This window comes from Pantherophis guttatus, chromosome 1 (assembly GCF_059756535.1).
Source record: "Pantherophis guttatus breed Tessera chromosome 1, ASM5975653v1, whole genome shotgun sequence".
Classification (NCBI taxonomy): Eukaryota; Metazoa; Chordata; class Lepidosauria; order Squamata; family Colubridae; genus Pantherophis; species Pantherophis guttatus.
The window spans coordinates 249861301-249878549 of record NC_142063.1 but is presented as its reverse complement, the minus strand read 5'-3'; the positions used below and the strand labels follow the sequence as shown (position 1 = coordinate 249878549).

General features: G+C 42.8%; 1 protein-coding gene across 1 annotated transcript; it reads left to right on the top strand.

The window, feature by feature from the left end:
- Window positions 1–924: 924 nt before the first annotated feature.
- On the top strand, window positions 925–16394 carry LOC132711056 (amine sulfotransferase-like). Its single transcript, XM_060689070.2, has 6 exons — window positions 925–1069; window positions 4140–4348; window positions 6472–6598; window positions 9251–9345; window positions 10021–10198; window positions 16067–16394. The coding sequence occupies exons 1-6, from the start codon at window positions 928–930 to the stop codon at window positions 16225–16227; spliced, it is 912 nt and encodes a 303-aa protein (XP_060545053.2). The 5' UTR covers window positions 925–927; the 3' UTR covers window positions 16228–16394.
- Window positions 16395–17249: the final 855 nt, after the last annotated feature.

Below are 17249 nucleotides of genomic sequence, written 5' to 3'. Positions count from 1 at the left end.
ACGCGTGCAATGCACATGCACAAACACCATGTATGCATGAAGGCACTGTGTGCCAGTACTCTTGTGCGAATATGAAAATGCGCACGCATGCATAGGAACGCCCCGAAGACCAGCTGGATTCCCTGAATGGCACGCATGCGCACCGGAGGCTGAAACACCAGCTGGGGCACGTGCGCATGTGCCGCTGCAGGTGAGTTGGATGACAGCTTGCGTGCCGGGAAAGATGGCTCTGCATGCAACCTCAGGCACACGTGCCATCACGGATATAGACCTCCGCTTTTTTTCTTTTTTAATTTGATTTATATGCCGCCCTTCTCCGGAGACTCAGGGCGGCTTACAATGCGTCTTCTATCATGGTTTTCGAGTAATGCTTTTCTTAGTAAAATAGCGAAGGTTTCCTCCATCTCTGCCATTCTTGTTACTTAGGTTATTACTTAATCATGTTCTACCATGTTCTTTAGCTCTTTTTTTAAAATGGAGATTCAGTGCTGATACAATGTTTGACTAAAGACCAGTTTTCCTTAAACATTTGAAGAACAGGAATAGAAAAACATTGAAAAAGTACTGTAAATAAAGTTGGCTTTTAGGCATGACGTGAGTGACTGCCAGATGTATAAGAGCACGTTGTACTCAAAGTAAGGTAAGAAAAGAATTGCAACTAGTATGTTCTAAGTACTGTGATTCAAACTTTGTCTTCTACGTAAAACTCTTAGATGGCAAGAAGAGTAGCAAATTTACTCTTTGCAATGGAAAGTTTCGTGGGTGAAAATTGAGCTCATGACACTAATTAACTAAATAATTAGATAAAATAATTGAATGTGTTTTTCTTCATGTTGCCAAGAATCAGGATTTTGAAAGAATTGAATTAATTCAACATTGAATACAGGAACTATTTTCAATTTCTCTATTATATCAACAGGTGAGGCAATGGAGCCATCAGGGAAGGACCCATATCTACACAAAGGATGTTATTTTCTACCAGTGCTGTCCTCACCTGAAAAAATAGATTCACTGGAAAGTTTTGAAATCCGAGATGATGATACATTTATAATCACATATCCTAAATCAGGTAAATTCAAAGATGTCTTCCAAGGAAGAGTTGGTTTTGTATCCAGTGCTTTTATTCAGTTTTTCAGTATTTTGGTTGCTGCAACTGCATCAAGCTATAAACAGATTTTAACACTTGGCATAGAAGATGAAATGCAGGTAAAATAAAGCTGTAAAACTGTATTTTGACCATTTTAATTTTACTTTAGAAAGCTGACTTTCTCTCATATTTCCATCAAATAGTTTATAAGAAGCAGTTGCCTTTATGCATCTCTGAAATGTTTACTATAGGAAGGTTGACTAAGTTAGAACACAGAATAATAGAGTTCGAAGGGACCTCAGAGATCTTCTAGACCACCCCCTGCTTAAGCAGGAGACGCTATACCATTTGAGAGAAATGGCTGTCTCTAGTTACTTCTTAAAAGCCTCCACAATTTCTGAAGGCAACTATTCCATTGGTTGATTGCTCTCACTGTCAGGAACTTTCTCCTTAGTTCTAGGTTGCTTCTCTTCTTGATTAGTTTCCATCCATTGTTTCTTGTCTTGCCTTTGGGTGCTTTGGAAAATGGTTTGACCCCCTCATCTTTGTAGAAGTCCCTCAAATATTGGAACAGTGGTATCATGTCAACCCTAGGCCTCCTTTTCATTAGACTAGACATACCCAATTCCTGTAGCTGTTCTTGGTATGTTTTAGCCTACAGCCCCCTAATCATGTGTGCCGTTCTTCTCTACACTCTTTCCAGAGTCTCAACTCAACTCTCAATCTTTTTTATATTGTGGTGACCAGAACTGGATGCAGTATTCCAAGTGTGGTTCTATTAAGGCTTTGTAAAGTGGTACTACAACTTCACTTGATCTTGATTCTATCCCTCTGTTAATACAGCCTAGAATCGCATTGGTATTTTGCTGTTGCCACACATTGTTGACTCATGTTTAAATTATTGTCCTCTAGGACTCCAAGTTCCCTGGGATTAATCCCTGTTCCTGAGATTAAGCCACGTTTTACCTAGTCTGTACTTATGTGGTTGGTTTTTCTTGCCTAAGTGAAATATCTTACTTTTACCTCTGTTTAATTTCGTTTTGTTAGATAAGGTCCGGTATTTAAATCTGTCAAGATCTTTTTGGATCTTTTTTTTGTTTTCTTTCGAGCTTTATATTTTATTTTACATATACATATCAATGCATGAACAGTGTGGCGCCTGGGTGTCATGCATTCTAATACAAATGGAACTGGTAAAATTGATAATAGTTTTTACATTCAACCAAAATATATATTTCTAATAATAATACACATTTATATTAAATTATAGTCTATCATTATTTAGTTATTCCATGTTTTAATATATTGCTCTAACGCCACTCATATTATTTAATCATACATATTAATACCGCTATTCAATTTCTAAGCTTCCCTCTTGTTATTGCTTTTATTTTATTATGTAAAAATGTATACACTAATATTCCCCCTTTCTCTTATTTCTATCTCTATTCTAACTTGTCACCATTTTATTAAATGACATTTTCTTTCTATCCTACCTAACTTCTAATCATGCCACCATTCTAAAAAAGAAGGGAGAGAAAGAAGAAAAGCAAATCAGAACAACAACAAAAAAGAGAAATTCTTTCCTTTCTATCCATCGTCTCTTGTCCGCTTCAATACTTTGCTATGCTTTTTTTGACTTGCCTCCCATATTCCTATCTTGGATCTTGATCACTGTTTGCATCTATTTCTTGGATATTCAGTCTAAGTATTTCTCCAATCTTTACCCTCTTTCATTGCCTAGCTTCCAAAATATCTGCCCAGGCCCCTATCTTCCTTTCTCCAATTCACTTTTCAACTCTCTTAAAATATTTCCCCCTTGATTTAATTCACCAATCACTGTTATTTTTATTATTACCTCTGCCTTGTCTTCCAGTTTTGTTCACTGGTTCTTTGGTTCAATCTTTTCCTCCATTTCTTCTGCTAGTTCCTCACTTTTCTGGGCGTCTTCATCTTTACTCATCATCCCTTGTATACAGTGGTGGGTTTTGAAATTTTTTACTACTGGTTCTATGGGTGTGGTGGACATGGCACAGCTTGGTGGGTGTGGCTTGGTGGGTGTGGCAGGGGAAGGATACTGTAAAATCTCCATAAACCCACCTAGTTGTAGGGCTATCTATCCCACATTTTATTAGCTTGCCAAGAGGTAGGTTGTGATCGAGTTTCTAAAATGCTTTATTGAAATCTAAGTACACTATGTTCACAGCATTTCGCTCATTTACTAATTTGGTCACTTTGTTGAAGAATGAAATAAGATTTATTTGGCATGATCTGTTTTCAATGAAGCCATGTTGGCTTCTGGTTATAACCCTGTTTGCTTCTAGGTTGTTCACAGATTTGTTGCTTGATTATTTTTTCCAAGATCTTCCCAAGTATTGATGTCGGGCATATTGGTCTCAAATTTCTTGAATAAGTTTTTCTTTTTTTCCTGTTTGGAAGATAGGGGCCACACCAGCTCTTTTCCAGTCCTCAGATATTTTGCCGGTGTTCCAAGAACTTTGAAAGATATGTTTCAATAGTTCTGAAATTATGTCTGCCAGTTCCTTCAGTAGTGTTTTCCTTTTTTTGTATGAAGATAGATGTGAAGTATGAATTAAGCAGTTCTGCTTTTTCTCTACTCCCCATTTCTTTTTTGCCATCTTCTCCGATAAGTAGACTGATTGCTTGATTTTTTTCTTGTTTTTTTAAAATAGTTTTTATTGAATATAAATATTAAAAAAGACATACGTAACATATACACAACAAACATTTATACAACATATACACAAAAAGAATATAATTTCTTCTTAAGCATTTTTTCAGAGTGACATTCTACAATTCTACTTATAATATATTCCTTCACCTTTCTGTAATCTAATAATATTTTTATTACATATATATGTATCAATCGGTAATATATCCCCTATATTTTTTGTATATTTCTAATTTTTAACCAATTATACCAATTATTCCATATTTTATAATAGTCTGATTCTTCTTTTTCTTGTTTTTTATGTGTTGAACATTCTCCAAATAATGATGGCCCTGGATGAATTAATTTAATTATTTACAGGCACCGTATGGGCTCAGAACATTGTGAGCTTGATTCTTTATGAAGGTCATCGAGATGGAACTGAAAATATTACCCTGATTGAAAGGGCACCATGGCTAGAGTATAATGTTTACTATGTAGATTTACCTAATCGCCCATCACCTCGTGTCATTTCTTCCCATCTGCCTTACTATTTGGCACCCAAAGGATTACAAAATAAAAGAGCAAAGGTAGGACATATTTTGGTAACTTGTGGGGTGGAATGGGGAGCTGTCTGTCTTCTTCTTTTTTATTTACCTCTGCATCTGAATGTTTTATTGAGAAATAAATGCAAATGAAGAGATGTTACATTGTTCCATTGTGTTTGGTGATTTGCAGGCTGAGTAAAAATAACTCAAATAAAACAGGGACCCCAGAATCTCACGCTTGGCCGAAATAGAACCGAACTGAAGATCCATATAGAAATATTTAATCCTTCATGTTACTTTTTCCAAAATGACACTTCCAGATGGATTGGAACTTTTTGTGCGGCATAATCAGTTTCTATCTTAACATATCTGGAGGATGTTAAGTTGAGGAATCCTACCTTTAGCCATAAAATCCTTTTTACAATTGCTACTCTCAGTCTCAACAGGGGGCAACATCTCACCCCTATAACCAGAGATGGAATATTCCCTTGGAACCAAGATGGCGGTATCCACAGCCACTCTGATTTGGCAGGGTTGAGCTAAAGCCTGTTCCTCCCCATCCAGAGCCACACCGCTTCCAAGCACCGGGACTTCACATCGTGGGCATCACTGGGCAGATTTGGGGTGGATATAAAAAGTTGGGTATCATCAGCATACTGTTCAACATATAGATGTTGAACAGAAGGGGAGAGAGGACTGACCCCTGAGGGACCCCACAAGTGAGGGGCCTTGGGGCAGACCTCTTTCCCACAGCCAAAACTGCTTGCGAACACCCGGAGAGGTAGGAGGAGAACCACCGTAGAACAGTGCCTCCCAGTTCCAACCCCTCAAGGCGTCGCAGTAGGATACCATGGTCGATGGTATCAAAAGCCGCTGAGAGATCTAATAGGACCAGGACAGAGGAATATCCCTTGTCCCGAGCCCTCCAGAGATCATCCACCAGTGCGACCAATGCTGTCTCCATGCTGTACCCGGGCCTGAAACCCGACTGCCACAGGTCCAGATATCGTGTTTCACCCAGGGCCAATGGGAGCTGATGTGCCACCACACTCTCAACAACCTTCGCAATAAAGTGAAGGTTGGAGCAGGACGAAAGTTATTCAAAATAGCTGGATCCAAGGCAGGTTTCTTGTGATGTCTGTGAACGCTTGCAATTTTAAAATTTCATTTCTGATCTTCAAACCTTTAATTTGGATAACTTCTCAAATTACTCTATTCAATGCTTCTAATGATAAAATAAACAGTAGGGGTGACAGTGGACAGCCCTGTCTCATACTTTTCTGGATTTGAAAGTTCTTTGTTGTTTCCCCATTAATTACCACTTTTGCTTCTTGTTCAGAGTAAATTGCTCTGCGCATCCTTATAAATTTTTCCCCAAATTCCATATACTTTAGTTGATTTAAAATGAATTCCATTTAATGATTATCAAATGCTTTCTGTGCATCCGGAGGTCTGTAATAGCTTTAATGCAGAACTGTTTTTTACAACATCCCTGAAAGTATTCAGAAACTTCAGTAGGTACAAATGTAGGAAGGTAGGCATTTGTGTGTTCTCCAAGAACTGCATACATTGCACTTCTGCTTTGGAAACAACATTGGCTATCTGTTTGATTCTGGCTGGCCCCAGAGTGGGGTGGGAATGGAGATTTTGCAATAACCTTACCTGAGGGGTGGGGAGGGAATGGGGACTTTGCAGTATCCTTCCCATGCCTTGCCCACCAAGCCACGCCCACCAAGCCATGCCACACTCACCAAGCCATGCCCACAGAACCAGTGGTAAAAAAAATTGAATTTCACCACAGGGCTTTTATGTATTTTATTTAATTAATAAATAATTAAAATGATAGATAGATAGATAGATAGATAGATAGATAGATAGATAGATAGATAGATAGATAGATATAGATGAAGGAGGGAGGGAGGGAGAGAGAGAGAGAGGTAGAGAGGGAAGGAGGGGGAGAGAGAGAGATTGTAGATATATTTTTATCCATGGGAGGTTAACGTATTGTGAAATAAAGTAGAAATGGCGTTCTGCCCTCCAGAAAGTCCCCTAAGGTCCATCAAGCCTCAAGGTTTTTCAACCAATCCCACTTTTTTCCTGCTATATTCGCTCTAACTGGAGTCTCTGAGGATCATTTTTGACTAGATACTTTCTTCTTCCTACAGATTATTTATGTGTTTAGAAATCCAAAGGATGTTTTTGTTTCTAGCTATCATTTTTACAAAATTCTAACCATGATGGAAACATCAGAAGAGTTTGATGCTTACTTGGAGAAGTTTTTGGCTGGCAAAGGTAAGAACTTAATCACAATCAAGTTAGTTTTTCCTTTGGACAAGAGATATGATTTCAATCCACTTCCTGCAAGTGGCAAACAATCCACCTCCCCTCCTTAAAATAAGATAAGAATGGTTTTTTTCTTTTTTAAAAAATTTATAAACTTTATTAACAAATAAATAAAACACGCACAAAACATATATAACAAAGCACAACTAAAAAAAGTACATTATACAATAAAACAATTATATATATACAATCATTTGAAGCGTCTGTTTCGTAGTGATGTATCCAATTACACAATTATACATATTCCCATAAATCTTAACTCACTGATTCCTTTTTACCTCTTTACCCTCTCCTCTCTTCTGCTCTCTAAGTCTTCTTTTTTTTTGTTCTGTATATTACCTTCACTTTCTGAGTTTCTCTCTAAATATTTTACCGCCCATAAGGAGGTGGTTACATGCACAACTATGCTTATATTCTATCTGGTTTCTAATTATATTTCTTCCGTAGCTACCCTATGCCAATGATACCATTTATTCCAAACTTTATAAAATTCAGTGTCTTCTTTTTCCTTTAATTCTTTTGTCAACCTATCCATTTCTGCACATTGTGTTATCTTATCTATTATATTTTCTCCTGAATTTTTTCCGATTTCCAATTACTAGCATATATTATCCTTGCCGCCGTTAAGATATGTATTAGCAGATATTTTATTTCTTTGGGGTAAGACTTTGTAAAGATTCCTAATAAAAAAGTTTCGGGTTTCTTATCTATTTGTAATTTAGTAATTTGTTCTAACCATTTCTTGATGATGGACCAGAATTTCTTTGCCGCTGGATACGTCCACCATAGGTGATAGAATGTGCCTTGTGGATTCTTGCATTTCCAACACGCCAAACTGTTTTTGGGGTTTATTTTAGCTAATCTTGTTGGTGACATGTGCCACCTATAAAACATCTTTAGCTGGTTTTCCTTGTATGCCACCGCCAGAGTTGCTTTTGTATTCATTTGCCAGAATTCTTCCCATTTATCCAATTCTATTGAGTATTTGAAATTCTGCATCCATTTAATCATTGTGTGTTTGACTATTTCCTCCTCCATCTTATACTTTAACAGAAGTTTGTAAATTTTGCTGATTAGTTTCTCTCCAGAGTCTAATATGATGGTATCTAATTCCTGTTTCTCCTTACTTATTTGATACTTTTTTATATATTCCTTGTGTTTGGATTGTATCTGTGAAAAGGTCCACCAATCAATTTCCTTATTTAACTCTGCTTCCAGTTGCTGTTTGGATTTTAACTTTCCTTGGTGATCAATTAATTCTTTGTATCTCATTATATTTTTGGATTCTGATAAATTTGGGTGTTTTAAGGCTTCTGAGGGTGCGAACCATAACGGGATTTTTGTGTATTGTTGTTTTTTAGTTTTTAACCAAATTAATAATAACACATGTCTAAGTGTATGCCTTTTAAAATAGGTGTGGGACTTATATTTTTCATCCCATAAAAAGGAATGCCAGCCCGCTTGCAGATCGTGACCTTCAATGGATAGTATTCTGTTATTACTCAGTTCCATCCATTCTTTAATCCATACTAGTCCTGCTGCTTGGTGATAAAGTTCCCAATCCCGGAGTGCTGTTCCTCCTCTTTCCTTGGAATCTTGGAGTAGTTTTAATTTTATTCATGGTCGTTTTCCCTGCCAAAAGAATTTGGAAATAATCTTGTTTAAGCCCACAAAGAAATTTTTCCCTAAATTAATTGGAGCCACCTGAAATAAATACAACAGTTTTGGTAATACATTCATTTTGATAGTGGAGATTCTTCCCATAAATGAAATTTGCAAACCTTTCCAATTATCCAAGTCTTTTTTAAACTGTGTTATTAGTTTATCGTAATTATTTTCTTTTATGGAGGATGTTCTTGGTGACAGCCATATACCTAGATATTCAATTATTTCCATAAACTATATGCAAACCATTTATAATGGGAAGGATGAGTGGAGAAGAATGCAGGATTCCTTAAATAACTCATGATGCAAAAGTGGATGGGAATGGCAAGACAAGGCTGCTTATTAAGGAAGAGTGAGAAGAAATACAAGGATCCATTTAATATAGAGAAAAATGAAGGGGAATAATTTGTTGGATTTAAAATCAGGGGGTTGTATTATTGTTGCCATTGTTATTGTTATTATTATCATTGTTATATTAGTCAGGAGACTGCAATGCATGAAATCACATGGGGAGCATTTAAGGGTGGGACACAGAAGAAAGCTAATGGGAGTAAGTCTGATATTTGCAAATGTATAAAATATTAATTCAGATTGCCCAAAAATCCAAATAAAGAAAAGCAAAAGAAACAAAACAATATAGCAGCATCTTGACAAAACTTTCTTCTTAACAAGTGAGAGTATGCAACCACATTAGTTACGGCTCCCATTCCTTCTCTCTCCTCTCTGCATTCAGCGTTATTAAGGTGGCCCATCAATTGAGCTTTGATCCGTAGGCCCATCCGGTCATAAGGATAAATGGAAAAAATTCAAGCATTCAGAATGTATCCCTGAGATGGATTGTTAGTAGGAACATTGCAGTGCCCAGCTAAATAATTAAACCAAGTGACTTTGAAGATTGCACTCATATTTATTCCAAATTCATTTCTCTCCTATCAGTGCCCAATAGTTTATGGCTTGACCATGTAGAAGGCTGGTACACTCATAAGGGTGATTTCAATATTCTGTTCCTTTCTTATGAAGAAATGAAAAAGGTAAGATGTGTAAATGTGTAATGCAATATGAACAACCATCAAGCATAAGAGGTTTTAGAAAGGGAGGAATGTGGAGAATAACTTATTCCAATAAGGAGTAGTAGAGGTGACCACTGAACCACCCTTGGTTATTTTGGTGAACTCCTGGAGGACTAGTGAGGTCTCTGAAGAAGCATAAGAGCCCCCTCTTCAACAGGAAGGAGAAGAATCGATGAAACTAGAATGTGGTCATCTTGGTATCAAAAAGATTAATAAAAGGCATTTTTCTGAGCACTTGGTGACATGGGCAGGATATGAATTTAATCAATAAAATAAAGTAAAATAAAATAAATAATGTTCTCCTCTTTTGGCTCAAAGAAGGTTGACTCAACTCAAGTGCATTTTCAAGAGAGACCAAAGCATTTATTTAGCTTGGTTGGAGAACTGAACAGCTTCTGTTGCAGCCAAGATTGCTAAGGATGTAAGAGTCTGAATCATCAAAATATTAAGATCCAAAAAAGTTTCTCAACAACTTGTCTCTTGGAAACCCTTAGCAGCAGTTCTAAGGATTGAGTTCTGTGTTTAATGAATACGGTTCATTTTAAAAAAATAAACTACAAATGATTTATCAGCAACATTTTCCTTCTTTTCTCCATTGTTATGGATGAACTAATATAAAGCTGTATCAAATTGCAGGATCTGAGAAGTTCTGTACTGAAAATATGCCACTTCCTAGGAAGAGAACTAACTGAAAAGGAGGTGGATGATGTGGTGGATAAAGCTACATTTGATAGCATGAAAGCAGATTCTAGAACAAACTATGCATCCCTGAATACCTTTATAGATCCTAGCAAAGGGGTCTTTCTTCGTAAAGGTAAGTCCATAGAAATGTATACTCTTGGGGAGCGGTTCTCAACCTGTGGGTCGAGACCCCTTTACAGGGGTCGCCAAAACCATTGGAAAATTTTCGATGGTCTTAGGATCCGAGACACCGCTCCTCTATCTGTCTCAGATCAGCTGGCTTTAACGTCTTAGTGCACTTGTGCACTGGCAATGCCGTCATTGCCCGCATGCAGCCCCGGGACTCCGCCCTTTGCCAGCCAGGAGCGCTGCCGCCAGTCACTCCCGTGCACCCAGCTGCCTGCCTGCCTCATCACTGCCACCATGAGAAAAGTCACTGAAGTTGCGCTGCCTGGGATCCATGCGGGCTGCTGCAGGGAGAGGCCAGGTATGGCTGGCTGGACACTGCCTGGAGCTGAGTTCAAGGCTGGCAGGAGGAGGAACGTTGCCTCTTAGCCTGCTCAAACTGTCTGCTGCCGCAGCCTGCCACCATCCCCTCACCCCTGCCAGTTGCTCCTGCCATGTCAGGGAAGCGGCTGTGCGAGAACTGCTGCCGCCAAGGGCGAGCGGCAGTAGTGGCAAGTATGGGTGGTCCGGGGCTTCGTTGTCTCTCCACCCGAGGAGACTTCTGGCATAGCCCCAGGCCTCCGGAGGGAGGGAGGGAGGAAGCCCTGGCCTGCTGCTCCTGCCGCCGCCACCCCCTTGCCCCCAGCAAGAGCGGTTCTCATGCTGCCACTTCTCCCAAAGCCCCAGGAGCAACTGCCGGGGCAAAGAGGGTGGGGCAGGCTGTGGTGGCAGGCCGTTCTTGCCAGGTAACAGACAGGCTGCTCCTGGAGCAGGCAGGAGAAGGATAAGCCACCAGTGGGGAGGCGAGCTGCCCCAGGAGGACTGGAGGAGATCGCAGCTCCTCACTCATGGAGATTCACCAGCAGGGAAGTGGTCGCGGAAAGCGGTAAGAAATGCACGAGCCAGGAAGCGGTCATGTTCTTGGCTGGAGAGGGTTGCACATTCACTCCAGCAAAGGTTTGTGCAACCCTCTCCTGCCAGGGAGCATGACGGCTTCCTGTCCAGTGCACCTCTTACCATGCCCACTTCCCCACCGGTAGATCTCCATGAGTGAGAAGCTGCGCTCTCCTCCGGTCCTCCTGGGGGTGGCTCGCCTCCCCCTGGCAGCTTCTCTTTCTCTTGGCTGCTCCAAGAGCAGCGACGCCGAGGGATCCGTGAGGGATCCCACCCCCATCTTCCTCTGTCTTCTCCTCCTTGAGTTGGAGCCTCGCGGCATGACCGAGGCTGAGGAAGGGTGGGATAGTAGCTGCATGGATCCCCCGTGCCCACCGTGTCCCCTGCCCTGCAATAATGAAGCGCTTTGCCAAGGAAAGCAGAGTCTCTCGGCTGGGTGGGAGGCGAGGTCTGGCATTGCAGGCATCGGAGACTGTGACAGCCGGGCAAGCCCATTCTCTCTTGGCTGCTTGGAGAAAACAGCGAGAAAGCAGAGGATGAGGAAGTTGGGAAACCATAAAACGGGATTGAGGGAAGGGACGGAACGGATAATTCAAACAGTATATTGGTCTTTCCATACAATGGAAGGAGCAGCAGACTGGGGCTTCAATCCCTTCCCCTGGACGCCTGGGCCTCTCTCAGCACACTCAGCCTTATAGGCGTGTTTTCCTTCTGCTTCGGAAAATAAGCTACCCCCCTTTTCTAGCAGCTCCTAAGTCATGTCCCAAAGTTGCTTTTTTCCCCAAGAGGCAACTGGAGTTTCTTGTTTTTTCTTTGAAGACGTTTTGGCTTCTCATCCACCAAGAAGCTCTGACTAGAGATGGTGGGGAATGGAAGGATTTATATTCCTTGCAAGGCCTCAAAACCAGAGCTGTGTTTGTAGATGACACAAGAAGGATGTGTTGTTATACAAACTGTGCCATATTATCCCCTGCAAAAATCACTATTGACTAATAACATGCTGAATAATAGGTTCTTTCAGATAATAATGGGGGACAATATAAATAAGGTAAGAAGAAAAATTATGAGCAACTCACTCCTACCAATGCATGCTGACCTTTCTCATTTATTACATATTGTTTTTGTGATTAATCACTATGCTTTAATTATGTTCAATTTGTAACAATGAAAATACATCCTGCATATCAGATATTTACATTACGATTCATAACAGTAGCAAAATTACAGTTATGAAGTAGCAACAAAAATAATTTTACGGTTGGGGGTCACCACAACATGAGGAACTGCATTAAAGGGTCGCGGCATTAGGAAGGTTGAGAACCACTGCTCTAGGGGTATGCTTATGAATCTGCCAGGATTGCCACCTTCAACTAAAAGGCACTTTTTGTAGAGTGGTATGTACATTTTCTAACAACTTCTCTTTCTGCTGTCTCTTCATGATGTCGCACTAGTCTGAGGCAGCCATAAGGCTTTCTTAGCTGCACCAACGTTAAATTGGTGGACTTCTTTTTATCCTGACAGAGTTTTTTTTGCCAGGGATATTATCTGACTATTAAAATGTCTAGTCTGTTGCTTGCACAGTCTAATGATCCTTTAGGAATGAGATTGTTCTAGCTCCGTGTTGGCGAACCTATGGCATGCGTTGGCACCTATGGCCGGAAGCGGCACGCAGAGCCATTTCTCCGGGCACGCGAAGCCATTGCCTGTTGTTCTTCCGGGTTCCGGTATGCCAGTCATCTGGTTTTCATGTGCACAGGCATGCCAGAAATTGGAAGAGCAGCTGCCAATTGCACATGCGCACTCCAGGAAAACGATCTTCCTGTTTCCAGAGTGTGCATGCGCACCAGCCAGCTGGTCTGGTTTCTGGCGCCTGCACACACAAAGACCAGCAATTGGCGTGCGTGCCAAAAGACGCAGAAAGGGAATCCCGGCAGTCACTTCCTAAGGGAGCAGACCAAGGTAAACCAGGGATTCCCTCCCTCCCTGCCCGTGCGAGCTACTTGTGCGGTCCCAGGGGGTCCAGACCACTGGTGGACCAGCAGCCTGGTCCACAAATCTTAAGGTTGCCAAGGTTGGAGAGCCCTGTTCCAAAGGGCGCCTGCAACCCGTGACTGAAGGAGCTGGAGTTGTGGCTGTGCCGGCCGTCCCATCCCCCCCACCCCATTCAGTTCCCTTCCTCCAGCTGCCCCCTCCCACCATTGGGCTCGGCGCCTGCAATCGCTGCAGGTGGGAATCATCTGAGCTGCTGGCAGATCCCGGGTTTTCTCCTCGCTGTGCTCCAAGGGACCCAGCGAGGGAGCGCCAGGATCCTGGCCGCGCTGCATTCTCCCCTGAAGTGGCCCCGGCTGGACCGCTGCCCAGCCCAGCAAGCAGAGAGCAAAGGGACAGCGTCTCTGGCCGGCCCGGCACCTGCTCTCTGCTTGGAGGACCCACTGCTGTCTTTAGGAACAGTGTTGAGCCAAGCTGCCCCGGGAGGAGCGGCTGCAAACTGGCGCTGTGCTCTTGGCCTCCGACTAAGGGATTCAGCCCTCTCCGTGGTGAACCCACAGCAACATGTGGGGAGAGGCAACCCAGTGCGAAGCGGCAGCCCCGAAGCTAGACTCAAAGCTTGCCAGCCTTTTGGGGAAAGTGGAGCTCTGGTTCCCGGCTGCGCCTGCTGGTTGGAAGGCTCGGGCCCCGGGCAACGGCAGTTCCTGGCCTCTCTGGCATGGGGCAGAGGGAGCATGGGGGAGTTTGCGAGGGCTGCTCGGAGGGACCTTTGGGGAGGTTTCAGCAGCCGGAGATTGAATGAAAAAATCTGGAGAAGGTAATAAACTAAACAATTGATCTGATACAGAATTTTCAGGTGGCAGCACAGGCTGGGACCAGCCGCCACCTGAAATGCAATGCACTTATCCCACAGCTTGTATAAACCACTCCCGCCCCTTTCAAAATAGCCACCCGGCATTTCTCTTGGGCGCTCAGGGCCGTCAAGAAGTACGGGGGGGGAGAGGCAGGTGCACCAGTGGAGACAGGTTTTGGCTGCTTGTTCTGCTGTGACCCTGAACCATTGCTTGGGCTCCTCCCCGCTGCTGCCTGAAAATGCTTTCCTCCCTGGGAATGCACATTCCAGATCCGCGCGGCCTTCTCCTCCTTCTCCAGCAGCAGCGGGTCCTCTAAGCAGAGAGCACATGCCGGGCCGGCTGGAGACACCACCCCTTCGGTCTCTGCTCACCGGCCAGGCAGTGGTCCAGCTGGGGCTGCCTCGGGGGAGAGCGCAGCGCAGTTGGGGTCCTGGCGCTCCCTTGCTGGGTCCCTCGGAGCACAGCGTGGAGGAAACCTGGGATCCGCCAGCAGCGCGGATGATTCCCACCTGCGGCGATTGCAGGCAACGAGTCCGATGGCGGAAGGGGGCGGCTGGGGGGAAGGGAGCTGAATGGGGTGGGGGGGACTGGACGGCTGGCTCAGCCAGCCAGCTCCTTCAGTTGCGGATTGCAGGCGCCCTTTGGAACAGGGCTCTCCAACTTTGGCAACCTTAAGATTTGTGGACTTTGAGAACTCCCAGAGTTCTCAAAGTTGCCAAGGTTGGAAAGCCCCCTACCTTGGAAAGGCCCGTCGTAAGGCAGGCAGGAGGGTTCGACTCTCCTGAGCCTATGCTCCTGCAAGGCACATTTACAGCCCGGGGGGGAGAGCTGCAGTCCTGCTTGTGTCATTCATTGCAAGCCTCAGCCACCTGCCAACCGGAGAAGGTGGGCGGGCCAGGCTGGCAGCAACCGCGGCCTCGCGTGTTTCCTCGCACCCCCTTCTGACTGGGGGAGCAGCATGGGGAAAAGGCCTGTGCTAGGATGGGTGAATAGGGCGCTGGCAAGTTGGCAGGCAGGGCCGAGAGCACTGCCACCAGCTTGGGAACAGCTGTCTTGCCAGGGTACCTAGTTGTCCTCTGGTAAGAGGCGCACCGGCCCTCTTGGAAAAAGTGGGGGCGCATGCATAGCGGGCGCACACATGCACAGTGGGGGTTGCATGTGCACATGTGCAGTGAGGCGCATGTGCATTAGGAACATGGTGGAGGTCATGTACGCATGCACAAATGGGGGTGCCCACTGCATTATGGGTGCTGGCATGCGAGAGTGCGCGAGGGTTCACATGCTCGGACTTTTGGCACGCAACGCCATACGGTTCGCCATCACTGTTCTAGCTTATACTGGCCACTTTAGCCTGTTGGAGACACATCTTCTTTGCTGTCTACCCTGGGCACTGTCCTCCAGTCTTAGAGCTGCCTCCTTTAAGCCTGCAGGGACATGGCCAATGCTAAAAAAACCCCTATCAATCATCTCAATTAATCATGGGGCCGGTTCCAGCAGGGTGAACTCCAGATCATTTAGAACTTCACTGGCAGATCATTGGTTCCCTGACTTCCCAGAACAAGATGCTTATGCCAGAGAAATCACTTGAGCCCTTCTAGTTCGAGAGATCTTTACCCTTCTATCAAGCCTTCACTCTGTAGTCCAGCTCTAGTTAAAATGGTAAGGAATCAGCTTCTTGCCCAAAAATTAGAAATACAGATTTGTATATACGGTTTGATGGACAGGGAGGTAGCTAACCGTTCCTCTGATATCAGAGGAATGTGTAATGTTCCAGGTTTTGCAAACTATCCTGGCAACAACCCCGTTGTGAACTGGTAGTAAAGGTAAATAGAACCCACCCCTGGCAGGCATGGTAATTGGAGCCTAGAAACCACATCTGGAAGACATTTGACCTTCATCCCTACAGCCCCTCCCGAAACTCTAAAGATATAGATATACATATACTGTATGTGTGTGTGTGTCTGTACATACAGATACACACAAACATACTTGCATTCCTACATGGACACCCATTCATTTTGGTGATAGGAGGACACAAATAGCCTCTAGTTTAATTGAACAGAAATACTGTTGACATTTTTTTAACCACTGTTTTCCAGGCATTGTTGGGGACTGGAAGAACCACATGACTGTTGCCCAGAATGAAAGATTTGACCGTGTCTTTAAGGAGAGGATGGAAAAGCTGCCCTTCAGGTTCTGCTGGGATATGCAGGAGGATCCCGACCCTATTTCCAGCTCAGGGGAGGAAAATAATGTGTGATACGTGCCTTCAAATGGTTTGAATCAGAGATGACCTTCCAAGAAGGGTCTTTATGTGACTTTGTAATGTTTAATGTTTAATTCTCAACTTTGCAGAGATCATAGAACAAAGCAACCTTAAATTCTAAGCTATTATTAAATATAATAGAAACTGCAGAAAACAGTTAACAGTACGTCTCTCTGAAATTCTTACTATCTTTTGTATTTTGATTCCACAAATGAGGCCAGATGCACTAAAGTTTTGACATTGTCCAGCTAGTTCCTATATACACTTTTTTAAATATACAATTTGCCAAGTCGCAGCATGAGATTTCCTCATATGGCTAAGGCCCTTTCTCTATTGCCTTTAGTTAGTAGTGGAACTATATTGGTATAAAATTTGCTGTCCCTATTGCTGATGCCTATGTATCTATTACCTCCCATTTGGCTTGTCCCTGGTTGATTCTGGGTATTTCGATCTTAATGTGTTTGTTAATGTAATTAATTAATGTCCTCTTTTTTTTTATTGAAAAAGTTTTTCAAATACAGATTTTTCCCCCTTTTTTTCCCCTCCTCCTCCCTAACCCCCCTCCCCCTCCCCCCCCCATGGCTTCTCCAAAAATAAAATCCAAATTGATATCAAATTATATAATACTTTACCATCCTTTTACACCCCCCCCCACATGCTAACCATTTCTTTCTAACATTGTTATTATATCCCCCCTATACTATTCATTTCAAAGCAACCTTCAGCTATAAAACTATATAATAAATCCTAATTTGGCATTTATTCAACTCATAATCTACCCATTTCCTCCACCCCCATACATATATCTATTAATTCAAATCTTTTACGTATATTTATATCTAAACATAACATCCCTTTTCCTAAACTAAACAATCAGTAACCTAACCTATCTCCACCCATTTTCCTACAGGTCTACCATACATAATATTTTTAATATCTTTGTTCTTCTGCCCACACCACACAACTAAAAAATATTTCCATATATAAATAAAATCCTCAAATGACTTTAAATTTGT